The sequence below is a fragment of the Varanus komodoensis genome, unplaced genomic scaffold (genome assembly GCF_004798865.1).
Source record: "Varanus komodoensis strain SLA01 unplaced genomic scaffold, ASM479886v1 scaffold13_3, whole genome shotgun sequence".
In the NCBI taxonomy this organism is placed as follows: Eukaryota; Metazoa; Chordata; class Lepidosauria; order Squamata; family Varanidae; genus Varanus; species Varanus komodoensis.
In genome coordinates this window covers 2,207,569-2,221,309 of record NW_025335409.1, presented here as the reverse complement: position 1 = coordinate 2,221,309, position 13,741 = coordinate 2,207,569, and the positions used below count along the sequence as shown (strand labels likewise).

General features: G+C 39.5%; 2 protein-coding genes across 2 annotated transcripts in view; both read right to left on the bottom strand.

Moving 5' to 3' along the window:
- The window catches only part of IL17REL (interleukin 17 receptor E like), a 50,863-nt gene extending 49,845 nt beyond the window's left edge, over window positions 1-1,018 (bottom strand). Inside the window, exon 1 of the mRNA XM_044423260.1 lies at window positions 918-1,018. Coding sequence (XP_044279195.1) covers window positions 918-1,013 — 96 coding nt within the window. The 5' untranslated portion in view covers window positions 1,014-1,018. The remainder of the gene's footprint in view (window positions 1-917) is intronic.
- Window positions 1,019-6,688: 5,670 nt separating this feature from the next.
- TTLL8 (tubulin tyrosine ligase like 8) overlaps window positions 6,689-13,741 on the bottom strand; it is a 31,157-nt gene continuing 24,104 nt past the window's right edge. The window contains exons 11-14 of the mRNA XM_044423259.1: window positions 12,226-12,472; window positions 9,954-10,389; window positions 8,015-8,486; window positions 6,689-6,891 (exon numbers count right to left, since the gene is read on the bottom strand). Coding sequence (XP_044279194.1) covers window positions 6,689-6,891; window positions 8,015-8,486; window positions 9,954-10,389; window positions 12,226-12,472 — 1,358 coding nt within the window. The remainder of the gene's footprint in view (window positions 6,892-8,014; window positions 8,487-9,953; window positions 10,390-12,225; window positions 12,473-13,741) is intronic.

Below are 13,741 nucleotides of genomic sequence, written 5' to 3'. Positions count from 1 at the left end.
TTTCAGATGTTCTTACTTGAATCATATTCTGATTCAGAACATCTACACGACTGCCCCCAAGTGGAGATACCTTAAAACGTCAACGTTCTCAATGCCTTCAACACTAAAAATTGCAGTGTGGGTTTTTTCTGGGTTTTTTAAAAAACCGATTTGTTCTCCAATACACAGAAACAATGTGATCCAAGGGGAAGCGTTTATGCATATAGAAACTAATGGGTTGGAGCATACCTGTCTATTAGCTTGCAGCCTAAATGAGTTTCCTATTCAATTTCAGGAAGATTAATTATTATATTGATATGCTGCCCCATAACAAAAGTTTCTCAGGGTGGCTCAGACAAGCTATTATCATCCAGTTTATTGCCCTTGATAATCCAATAAAGCAATGAACACTTTAGTAATCCAGATAGTATATGGAAACATTAAAAATTTCTGAGCTCCATTTAGATACAAATGATCCTACATAGTTTTAATTATTTCATCACTGTTTACTATTTTTGTGAGCCTATATTATCAGCATAAAGAAATATATGTATGTTACTTTTCTCAGATTTCCCATACTTTCTTTGTCTAAAGGATCTAGAGGTGTAGTTGAAAGATTTTGCAATTAAGAATTTAGCATCAGAAATGACCAATGAATTCAGCATTACCAACCTCAAAACTCAAAAAAGGGGTAGATTAATTATTTGCTATTATAAAAATGTGTTTCACTCAATCTTGGGCACACTGCATAATTTGCTTTCATAGTGGAAGGAACAACACAGCTTTACTGAGGACTGGAACGTTTCTCTGTACATTTTCTATGCAATGTGCAACCAAGTAACAAACTGAGCATATGAAAGTTTGTTCATTGATATATCAGATGCATATTATCATTACTGCATTCACAGTCAGCAGATAGAGATCAAATGATAACGTACCTGTGAACATGTGACTCCACATTCTTCAATCCTAGGAATGAGCTGATCACCATAAATTCCCCAAAACATAGCAAGAAGATACCATTTAAATATCATCTCTGGCTAGTTTTGGTTTCTGTTTTTTTAGATGAAATCACTTTCCTGTTTTCTTATTGATCATTAAAAACAAATCTCCATTTATCCTCTAGGAAGAGTTTTGCCACTCTGACATTCATCCCCTTGTGTAAAAACTTTTAAATACTGTGATATGACTAACCCGCCCCACCCCCAGTCCCACTGAGATTAGCTCCTCCTCTTTCTTTGAAATCATTCAGAGCTTATTCTGTTTTGTTTCTTCAGGCCAGAATGACTCAGAATTAGACAGTGAAGTTTGTTACTTGAAAGCTGCACTTAGCAGTGAAAGCTCCACTTATGTTTCACAGGCAACCCCACTTGCTTCCATTCAGAATCAAACTTCCTTAAGTCAGAGCAAATTTGGTTGTCAGTCAACAGTGTAAAGTCACTATGAAAATATTTGTTGTTGTTAATGATGAGGACTATAAATAATAATAATAGTGACAATGGAAGAATTAATTATGAATGAATAATGAATTAATCTTTTAATCTATTTAGTTTTTTCTATGTTTATAAAAATAATAAAACTAGTAGTAACAGTTGCAACGATGCAATGTTTAATGGTCTTTAAGCATTATATTATTGTTTATTATTGTTGTTACCCACCTTGGGCATGATTCATGGAAAGGCATAATATCAATATTTATAATAAATAACAAATCAAAGGATGACAGATTCTTGGCTCCAGGGACTTATACAGTATGGAAACAGACATAATGAAGATTACAGGGGAAGAAGTTGTGATTATATCAGTCATACATATTTGGGTTTAGTTACATTAAATCAGGACCATCCCAAACAAAGGCAGAGTGAGACAGCCAGCTCAGGAAGCTGATGGGCATGAAATGGACCATGCTATATGTGCCATATGATCTAAGTTACCCACCTGTCCCCAGGTAATGCAGGCTGCTGTCATCTTATCAGTACTGAAATAAGATTTGACAGACAGCTTGATTGAATTTTGGACACAGAATCATGCATGATGGAGACACCTTGTCCTTTGCCTCAAGAACCAAATGTTTTGTGCTAGTTCTGCAGTGAGGTATTGGGACTAAGGGACTGTATAAAAACTTTCATGGAAAAGATTGGTATCAAAAAGGTATTTGAAGGAATTAGGGAGAGAAAAGGTATTCTTTAAAAATAAAAAATCTCACGGGTTGCTGTTTCAGGCAAGTGGTGCAGAAAAGTCACAGCTGTTCAGAAGCAGGATGCTTTTGAAAGGCTGAGGGTAGTGGAGTTGGGTGATGCATTGGGGAGATGCAAGGGGAGACAAGATCATGGATGGGTTTGAAGATAAGGCACAGGAGCTCAGCAGGTTAGAAGCCAGAGTAAGGATTTAATCAACAAGCACTACAGGAGGGGAATCAGAGAGGTAAAAAATTTGACAAAGGTGAGACAATGGAAGACCATGTGGGACTGATCGCACAAATCAAAGTGAGAATTAAATAGGATAGGTACTGTTTCTGGTTTTGTACCTGGTTTTGTCAGGGTGACAAATGGAAAGGATGTATTTTTGTAACACAAAGGGAGAAGTGATGTGATTGAGCGACGGTCTGCATAAAGGACAATACCGTGAACTTCTGAACTGTTCATACATTCAAAGAAGGGGTGGGGGGGCCTCTTTTGTCCCTGTACATTTATCAGCTGGAATTAGGTCGAGGGCTTACACTAAAAACCCTGCTGAGATAGGCACATGAAATTCCCAAATACAACTGAACAGCAACAATAGAATTTGGATTAATAAATAAGTAAAACAAAAATGTACGGAAAGTGAACACGAACTGGACAAAAAAGGGATTGTTGATATTTTTGAATAAATGAAGATGAAGGTATCTTCATGAAGATGAATATAAAAGTCTCAGTGAGATGGAAGTGATCTGAGTGTGTTTTTGCTGCATTCCTAGGCCCATGCTTTCAGGGCAGAGAATGTATATTGAAAGCACACCCACCAACTCATTAATAAATATTGATCAATTATGAAAGAAGATAAAGAATTTGTTTAATTCATTTCTATACCACCCAATTAGTCAAAACAAATTAAGTCTGGTTCACCATATTGAGTAGAAAGAAATAGAAATGAGGAATAGGAATATCAAGAAAATCTGGGTAAATGGAATGAATTTCTAAGACATCCACCAGATGCCCAAACATTGCTCCAAGCTTTCCTTCATTAATGAAAAATGGATCTAGCCTCTAACATTCTTCACATGCCAATGGGTGGCCCTGCATGTGAAAGGAGGCTGAGCCCCTCTCTGCAAGGATCACACTCTTACTTCTACCTGTTCCTCTTGTGGCAGGACAAGGCAGAAAGAGGGCAAACTATACTAGGAGCAGTAGAGCAGGTGACACCCTCAGGTAAGGTCTCATCACACTGAAGACTGTATTGAGCATGCAAAGGAACTAAGAGAAGAACAAGGTTATTTGGCCCACGGGGACTACTCCTGAATATCTAGGCATTTCATCTCCACTCTAAAATGGGTCGAAATTAACCAGGGCCCAAAACCTAATGGTTGGAGACCCCCATTTCAGACTTTGTTATCGATGCATCTTCCCAACTAATGAGAACATGGAAATAAGAAGGGCCAGTGTTTCTCAAGCCTTGAATGCATCTCCTATTGCAAGGGAATCTACATTTAGATATCCAATCTGCTTTCCAAGCCTTCTAAGGGTAGGATTTCTAAACAGGTAGCCCATCAAGCAAGGAAATATGGGTGAGGTGCAAAGATGAAACAGGAGCCACAGCTCAGTTGTAGAGCACATATTTTGCATGCAGAAGGTCTGAGGTTCAGTTTCCAGCATCTCCAGTTAAATTGAGAGCTGCTGTCCCACATGGTAGGCAATACTAGATTAGACCAACAAAAGATTCATAGAATTTATGAAGCTGAGGTAAAAAGGATGTTTGTAATCAATATACTAAACGTTTGTGATCCAAAATTCAAACTACCCTGTGAGATAGACCAGAAATATGCCATCACCTTTAAGAGAACTGACATAAGAACTTGGTGAAAGATACAAGCAATTTCACAATTTAGCAGACACTGGAGCCCATCTGACCTCTGCAGGTGTGCTTAGAATATCTTTCCCCAGTGAATATTTTAATATCTATCAATCTTCAGCATGACATAACAAAAGACTAAAGTCATTTTAAAGGGAAACACATTAGGGAATAAGTCCCAGTGAAACTACTGGAATGTACCTCTGAGTAAACAAGTTTTGGCTTACACTGCATGGCTACAATACTAAGTACAACTGGAAAAGGTCCCACTGGAAGGGGAAGGGCTCCTGCTCAATGGCAGAGCACATGGTCTGCATGCAGGAGAATCCGTTTTCAAACCTGACATTTCCAGGTAAGAAAGGAAACCCTGTCTGAAACTATACCTGTTCCCAGTCCATGCAGACAATGTGGAGACCATGCAGAATAATAGCATAACAGGCTCCAAGATCTTCTGGGAAGGCCCTTATCGTGGTCCCACCATGCCCATGGGCATGGTTGGTGGGAACATGGAAAAGGAACTTCTCAATGGCTGCCACAAAATTCTGGAATTCCTTCCTAGGCGGGTTAGGGTTGGCGCCTTCCCAGTTAAGTTTCTATATGGAGGCAAAACTCTTTTTGTTCCAGCAGGCATTTGGGAATGCACTGAATTAGTTTGACTGTTTCTATTTTTGTAGTCTTTTTTTAAGAAAAACTGGGTTGTGGTTCAATTTTAATATTTAATTGATTTAATTTTAAACTTTTGTATACTTTTGGATGTTTTGAATGTAAGAATTTCCATGCTGTGAGCAGCCTTGAGTCCCAATCACTGAAAATAGGTGGAATATAAATATGATGGTTATGGTGATGATGATGATGATGATGATGGTGTGTTCCCAAATTAGAGAGACCCCCAAAGAAAGATGTTTAAAATTGGCAAGTTCAGCTACTGTCCTAAACTGGGAAGCAGATCTCACTGAAATACAGACTATTGGAGCTCTACATTTACAACTACATTTACAATTGAAAAGACTAGCCCTACTCTGCTGAATTACTTCAGGACACATATTCTAGTGCATCCTTTCATGCAGCTTGCAATGGTCCATGGCTCTGAAGCATGGCACTTAAACAAAAAGAATCACACAGAAACCAGTTCCTTTGCAAAGCAACTTGATTTCTAAAAGTGCTGCATATAAAGGCTATTCTAATGTAGTTTTTGTTGGAAAAGAATTTAGCATATCTCACACAGTTGGTCGTGCAAAACATAGGCAACTCTGTGAAAGCTTTACATGGGTTATTAAAGGATTGCAGTCCATGATTCAATTTCAGGTCCAGAATTCTTCCCTCTCTCACCCCAGGAAGGAACACAGAATAAGTATATCAAAGTTGACCATTTTCTTTTTACAAAGTGCAACCAATAGCAGCAACATTTTCCACAGACCTGCTCCCGTTGCTTGTTCAAAACCATTTTCCAGAATTGATCTACGCAATCAGCCGCAACCTCATTTGGAATTACAAAATGAGCCATGGGCATTTTTCTGCAATTCTACTCCATATTATGTTACCAAGCATAACTATTCGATATGTGAGACAGATCGCAAATAAGAGTTCATCGTCTTGGTAGGCTGGCAAATGGTTAATATACACAAGATACAAAAAAAGCCACTGGAAATAATTGGAATTAATGGCCTTGTTGCTTGGAGATAGTGTGGTTGAAACTAGTCCAATTTCACTGTTTTCAACATGCTCTTTGTCCGCCTTTTCTATGCATTGCCAGAGCCAAGCTTGGGTTGTATCTTTTAGCTCACAGCTTCTCAGGACTAAACTGAAAGAACTAAAAGACTCAATCAGATCAATGTTTGTCATTTAGTAACCTACTTACTTTAGATTCTGCCCTAGCTACTTCTTTCAAAATAGTTGTGGAGTTCAGGCACAAGTTCACCAAATCTCTGATAAGCTGGGTTTTCAAAATGGGAGGCAGAGTTCAGTGTGCTAGCAAACGCAAGAGCAGAAGCTGTTTCTTCCCAACTTGTTTCTGTTTCAATTATAGATTTCACATATATTTGGATGGAGGAAGAACATAGACTTATGACCTCCTTTGGTATCCTAGTCAGTATAATATAGGCATTCCAGTAAGTGTTTTTCAACACAGATTGTTTGACTGGTGAAGCTCCATGTCCATGAAGTAACCCTTTTCTTCCTGGGATCATTGTCATCTTGCTAGAATCACCATTAGTGAAGGCATGTAACTATTCAAGAAGACCTTAAAAGCATGGCATGGGGAACAGCTCCCTCCATCTTTCTTCTCTTGCTTTCCTAGTATTGTGGCTAGGATAAAAGTTTTACCTGTCAGCTTGTCCCTGTATTTCTTCTCTAATCCTGACCATGCCTCTGAAAGCAGACTTTTCTGTTTAAAAATGATTATCCAGGTACTATTACATGCATCTACTTACAAGGTGCTCTAAGGAAACTTGAAATGTTTTGACTTGTATTAATAGCATAATGTCCATTGCTTTCACGTATTTCTGCAAGAGAATCGGCTACAGATATTTGACACTAAACAGGACCTTTCAGCATTTTTTCATTATTTTTTATACAAGTGCATTTTTATACACTTGGGCTTTGTTTTAGATTTAGGGAGTTTTTTCCAAAAGAAAACCACTTTCTCAAGGCACTTTGAATTGAGTCAAAAGTATTTTGGAGGGCCATAACATGGGACAGTCAGCCTGTTCTTTGCCATGTTCTCTGGAGGAGAACACGGACTCATGGGTAAGTATGAACCTCCTTGTAATACAGTCGCACAGAAAGAGTTGCAGTGTTTACAAGCTTTCTCTGACTGGAAACCTTCACAAATCAGGCATGGAGTCTTCTTGTTTTTGTTCTGCAGACCTTTAAATAGAGAGCAGACATGAACTCCCATCAACACTGAATTCCATCGTTTATAATCTCCCACTAATGGGGATTCCAGAAAACATTCTACAGAGAAACGATCCTTGCACTAATCAGAACCATCCCATGACATTTGGGTCCTCTAAGCAAAATATGTATTAGAAAGTCTTCTCTACCCAGCTTCCGACAACGGGCTCTGAACATCTTTGCATGCCTACTGAGCGGCCTTATTAAACTTAAGGGCCAGAGCAAGATACAAGCAGGTTGCAATGGTAAAGAAGTTGAGAAGATCGGGGATGTGTCAGTGGACCCTTCTGAGGAGGGGCCCCTCTGCTGGTGTCCAACCATGCCTAATTGCTATTCATCATAATCACAACATTTAGCCAATGTAGCAATAATTTCAGGAGACATTTGAAAGCACAGAAGAGCTTAAAACACAGGAGAACATCAATCGGTTCAGGGCTCCAGGCATGAGAAAAGGAAATCAGCCTTTCCCTTCTGCCATTTTCCCCATTCTGAATCCCCCATCCCAGTGAAGTAACTTTTGCTCTGCAGGGAGAAACATATCCACACAATACCTGGATGTTTCCCTGCACAAGACAGTGAACAACCGGGGAGTAGGAGAGGAATTTAGGTGGGATGAAGGACACAGAGGAAAAGGGTTCAACTATTTCCCTCCACCAGCATCATGGCCTTAATGTGAATCATTTGGTGAAAGTGATTGTAACCTGTTTTGTATGCCAGGATCTCCTAGTGCCATGCCCAGTTTGGCCTTCAATCTGCCTTAAAGTAATTTCCTAATAATCTAAAGAAGAAATCACAGTTTTCCAGAAAGATGAGGAAAAATACACAATGTTCATCATACAGATACATCTAAAATAGCTTAGCCTCAAACTGTCAAATGCATGGAGATTCCCCCTGCCCCTTTTGGAAATTTTTAAACAAGTACTTCTTCCAACTGCTTATTTAACAAACAATTTATCAATTAATTGGCAGTGGTAGTATTTTATTGTAATATTGTTGTGAATATTAACGTTAAATGTTGTGTGCATGCACGCACGCACATGTGAATATATACATTTAATTTTTTTAAATATATTTAAAAATTACATATTTATTTTACCTGAATCTTTGGAGGGCTGAAGTATTGCCCAATCTAATTCATGTGGCTTTTGAAAGTTGGGGACTACTTGACTTCCAGTCTGATGGCTTGACTCTTTCATTGCTTTGGTCTTTTTGTTGTCAGACATGGATGTTGCATCAGGGCCTTCAACTATGCGAGGAAAGTCTATGGTTCTGGCAGGCTTTTTTCGGATGGTTTTTCCTTTAAGGCTTTTCTCTTGCGGCTTCTTGAAGGTCTTTGGCAAGGTGCAAGGAGCACTATTGCCATGTTTTACTTTTGGATTTTGCTTGCAGTTGACAGGCACCAGTGAATCTCCTTTATTTTCTTGATTGGTTGCAGGTTGAGTTACACACAGGAGTGGTTCAAAGAAGTTTAAATTGGTGAGGGAAACTGCATGCTTTTTCAGTCTCCTAATATTGATACCTTCCACAAAAAGGTCAGTGGGATTAAATGGCGGCTGATCCAACATGGACTATAGAAGCATGGGGGAGGGGGGAGAGACACAAAACCAAGGGGGGAGGTTAGTATTTTTTTTTTCCAAAATGGAAATTACAGGATGTTTGACTTATTCTCACAATTATGCACTGAAGACTAGGTGGAAACATCCTGCCAGTTCTCATCTAGAAATAATTTGGATTCTTATTCAATCTCAATGTACTTCCAGAAAGGGTTTGGAAAGTCCTCCTCCAGTACTAGTCCTCATTTTGATTGCATCAAGCCCTGATATGCTGGTACGGAACAATGATATCGGTAACCTACAACAGTGGATCCAGAAAAACACGGGACTTATTCTTGTGCAACAGCCAAATTCAGTAATATGATTCCGCTTATGCAAACTGATGAACATACATCCTACTTTGTGCAAGCTGCTGTTGCACAAGCGGTTTTGCCAATCACTTCACAAGACAGTGCACAATGCATTTCACCAGCTGTTCTGCAAACCATCGCCGAGGACATTGCACAGTTCACAACAGCTTCATTAAATAAGGGATTGCTTGCACTAGTTATGCTTTGTTGTTGCTGCATGCCATCACATCTGTCTAACCTACAGCGATCTTATAAATGACCGCCCTCCAAAATGTCCGGTCCTTGGCAGCCCTGTGCAGCTCTTGTAAAATCAAGGCTGTGACTTCATTATGGAATCAATCTATGTGCAGCTTAATGTGGTGAGGGGCTTTGAGAGCATCTGAGACACCAAAAGTCATGGCACCAGGAAGCCAGACTCTCTCACTAGGCTGATTTCCTAGCAGGATCATCCAAGGCAGAATGGTCAAAGCAGAGACATCAGACTAAGGGGCATCCATCCTCTTCCGGAGTCACTATCACATCAGCAGAAGGGAATGGATATCTCCCATGGTGATGGGGGCAGAGAAACTCCTGAAGGCAGCTACTGGGCAGCTGTGGTAGTTGAAGGCAACACTGGAAAGATCTTTCACAGACAATGGCAGTGATGTTCAAGCTAACTCTGATTAGTACTGTGCAGAAGGCAGCAATGGTAAACCACTTTTGAATAGTTCTTACCTTGTAAACTTTATAATGGGACAATTATGGTAGTTATGCTAGTACTGGGTTATATGAAATGTTACAGTAGGAGAATGATTACAAAAGCCAGCACTGCTCTGTTAGCAGTTGCACAATAAGCTCAAGCAACAGCTAGTCTAATGAAGTCATAGTGTGTTGGGCAATGCCTTGTACAATGTTGTTTGTGGATGCTTTGCGTCACAGTTGATACAACTGCATGTACAAGCAGAACCAAAGTGTTGGACTTGACGCTTGTGCAAGGATACTAACAGGGTTTACATAAGCAATAGAGGTTTGGGGCTAAATGAATGACACTATGTTGGATACACCCTGAAATCAGAACCCCAATATAATCAAGATGAATATTGGTGTGGCTTGCAAGCCATCTGAATAGGAAACAAAACTGAAAGACTCTTACCTGTCTCCAAAGAAGTTCAAAACTTCCAATGTCGCAGTTTCTGTCAAGTCTCCTGTCGATAACTACCTTGATGGTGTCTTCTTGAACACGAGCACATAAGTCTGATGTAATCGGAGTAGAAGGATACATGGTTGGACTACTATTGATTTCAATCAACCAAGGTTTGAAGTCATTTCCAAGAATGAAATCTGCTCCATAGAGTTCAAAACTGCTCCTGCGTGGTTCAACTTGCTCCTGAGCCATCTTCATTGTATAGATTAAGATTTTTTTCATGCATGGATAGATAACATTGCGCCAGACGTGGCCAAGACCTCTCTTTTGCAAATAGTCTTGGAATTTGTTGCTTGTCCACATGTTGTGATACGGCAACTGAGAACTGCGGTCTGAGGCATTCTTGTAATTTTTCTGGATAGAATTATTGCAAAGATGAATGGAGCTGTGGACATGATATATAAGAATAACTGTTGTAAAATAGGCAGCCCAGAAATAGACAATGCTAATCATTTTTGTAAAAAACCAAAACACAACACTCCCCATGCTGTGGGAATGAAAGTGTATGTGTATGAATGAATGTTTACTTTAAATGTTATACTCCTTTTTTACTTTAAAAACTGAGATAAGAAGGTCAAACCAGATAAAGTGGGGTACCATTGATTCTCATGAAAAACCAATCAGACTTGATTTAAAATTACTTTGTGATATAATATAAAATGAAAAGATGGGGAAGCATTGCACCTGACAAGAATCTCCAGTTCCCAGTAGCTGCATTAGTTTCTTGTGCATTTCCTTGTTAGTACCTGACTGGCACATATTTCCCCTTCAGCCAAAATGAATAGAGTTCACACACTTTTAATTATATTCATGTAACATGAGGGTTGACAGACATGATTGAACTTTAAGAGCCCTTACTGCTGAAGTTTCAAAGGATGAACACCCAACACTGAATGGCCTGAAGATCTGACTTCTCTCTCTACATTTGAAGATCAATCTTATAATCATCAAGCTGATTTGGATGCTTATTTAGATACATGGACTGTCTGTATTGATGTAGATATCGAAAAGCAGAACTTGGTCTTTATTAATAGTATTGTCAATGGTTAATGTGAATAGATTTTTTCTTGGTTTCATTGTTTGTTTTTTCTTGTAGCTGACTGCTATCTCTTTTTTCCTTCTCCTTCTTGGTTATAGTGCAAAAATAACTTTTATTTGAAAGAATGACCTTAGGCAGCAGGGTTAGTTCTGCCATACAGGAACTGCTTTGGGAAGCATCATGACATGGAGAGTGGGAGGATGGGAATGGGAGGAGAGCAGATCGTGTCAAAAATTTGGTATCTGAATAACTTTTTAAAACATGGGCTTTTGTGAGTGTGGGTGGGTGGGTGGTGGGTGTGGGGAAGATCCTATGGGTTCCACATCAGGAAGCAAAGTGTTATGGACTGGCAATGCTGGAGAAGAAGTGGAACATAAAACCAGTTGAGTCTAACCAGACTGCATTTTTCTTGCGTTATTCTCCGTTAGGAGAATACACTGGACTGTATTCAGCCTGACCTAACAATTAGACTTTCTATGGGATGGAAACTAAGCATTAGTCAGACCTGGATCTTACTCATTCACAGACAATTCCATGTGCAGTGGCACATCCAAGCAGCTATCAGTCTAAAATCTATTTAGAGTTGGGGAATGGGATCCCAGGATCATGAAATACAGTGGATTCCTCCTTCCTGTACAGCCACTGCATAAAGTACCCTGCCGACTCCCTTCCATGGTCAAAAGTGCAACTTCAGATGACCTTGGGAAGGCCAAGAAAGTGAAATCATGATTAATGGGGAGGCCTGGATCTGCAGGATCCTATGCAGGATGTCAACCAATCCTGGGAAGTTACTCGGAGAACAAAAGATAAAATTTTGCCTCCATCACCAACCACACCTAGCTGTTGCCAGAAGGGTGCAAGCTGGCTAGAGGACTCTGGTCCTGAAGCGGTCCATCTCTAAAGAGTGCAGCCCTCTAAATAACTAAATCCAAGGTAATACAAAAGATTGCAAGAGCACCCTCACACATTGGCTGAATCATGCTCTAACGATTCTGTAGCACCAGTGTCTTTACAGGCGAAAAGAGGTTCTCTCACAATAGTTTCACTTAAATAATTCTTATGGAAGACTTTAGCTGTATACACACATTCATGTTTGTCAGGTCACCTGTGCTGTTACAACTGTGGCCACCCAATAAAAATGATATTATGGTATATTATTGTTATTACTGATATTATTGTTACCTATGCAGGTTGTTTAAGGAGAAACGCTGAGTGGAAAATCGCAGATAGCTTTCTTTGTAGAACCATACTGTCAGGGGGTTCCAGTCTGTTACAAGAAACCACTGTCTAATATCAAACTTTGTATCATAAATCAATAATGGAGTCTCAATGTATTTTTGGACAACCCACTTATGATCCTTTATTGGAAACTGTTCAGTTTGCTCAACTAGTTTCAAGATCTCTTCCAGTCGGTTCTTGCATACTATTTCTGGAAGAGAAAAAAACAGGAGGATAAAACATTTAATGACAATAGCCATGTTCGATGATAAACCAGAATTGCTGAAAAAATCACCATATTATCCATGAGCAGTTGGCTTATGTCCCCTTTCTAATCACCCTCCCTTGTCTCTGTCTGCCAACAGGAACTGCCAAACAAGAATCTCAATCCTAGGGACAAATGCCATCCTTCAGATTTCCCCCATGTGGTCAAACCCCTTCCCTTCTTGCCCCCAGCCAGTAATTAATCATGGATGGTTTCCCAGCTTTTTTCCCATTCCAAAAGGTTGAAATACACGTCCTAAACTTTAGTTCCTGAAATCACAGCTAAGCCAAACATGCTGGTATTTTGGTCTCGCTCATTCTACCTTTGGCCCACCCACCGCAAGTGTTCCGCTCTGAAAGCTTCCACAAAATGGAATTCAGCCCTCAGGCTGAAAGACTTTCTCAATATATAGACTAAACTAATGAGAAACCAATGAAGAAGCCAAAATCTCCTGCTAAATCTGAACCCAGTTCTTGGTTTGTCATTCCAACCAACCAGGAATGGGAAACCAACTTGAAAATTCAAATTATGGCTTCTGAATGCTAAAGAAGTGACAGATGGGAATGTGGGTTTGGATATAATGCAGAGTGTTTGCTTCTCATTACTTTCTGGTCAGTTCCTCATTCATTCTGGATTTTAATGTGTAAAATTACATACCACACATGACTTCATGGGCATACTTTTGGATTTATTAAGGAATCTTGCATTCCTCTGACAGGCAGTGGCTTCCGAGAAAGACTTAAAGCAACAGAGGAAATTGCGGGCATTAAAGCAAAACTGTCTTCCTTTTAAAAGACCAGAAAATTTTCCATAGAGAATGATTCTTAGAGAGTATAGAAAATATTTTATTGGCTTCTTTAAACAATGCTACTAATATTATGAATGAATGTTTTCAGAGAATAGAAACAGTTGAACCATTTACTTCCCAAAACAAAGAAGCAAAACGTCATGACCTACCACTGCAGCAATGTACGGCATGATATGTAGATCTTAATTCATAGCAATAGAACTAGTCATCATCTACCAGAATCAGTAACCACAGAATACTTATTCTGTGCCCTCCATCTGAATGCCCTCCAAAAGTCCTGTACTTGACAGCTGTTATAAATTCCAGATTGTGGCATCCTTTATGGAATGGATCTTTCCATAATTGTCCGCATTTCATGTCTGTAGCACACGCTAAAGAAATGGGCAAGCATCTCTACATTTACTACA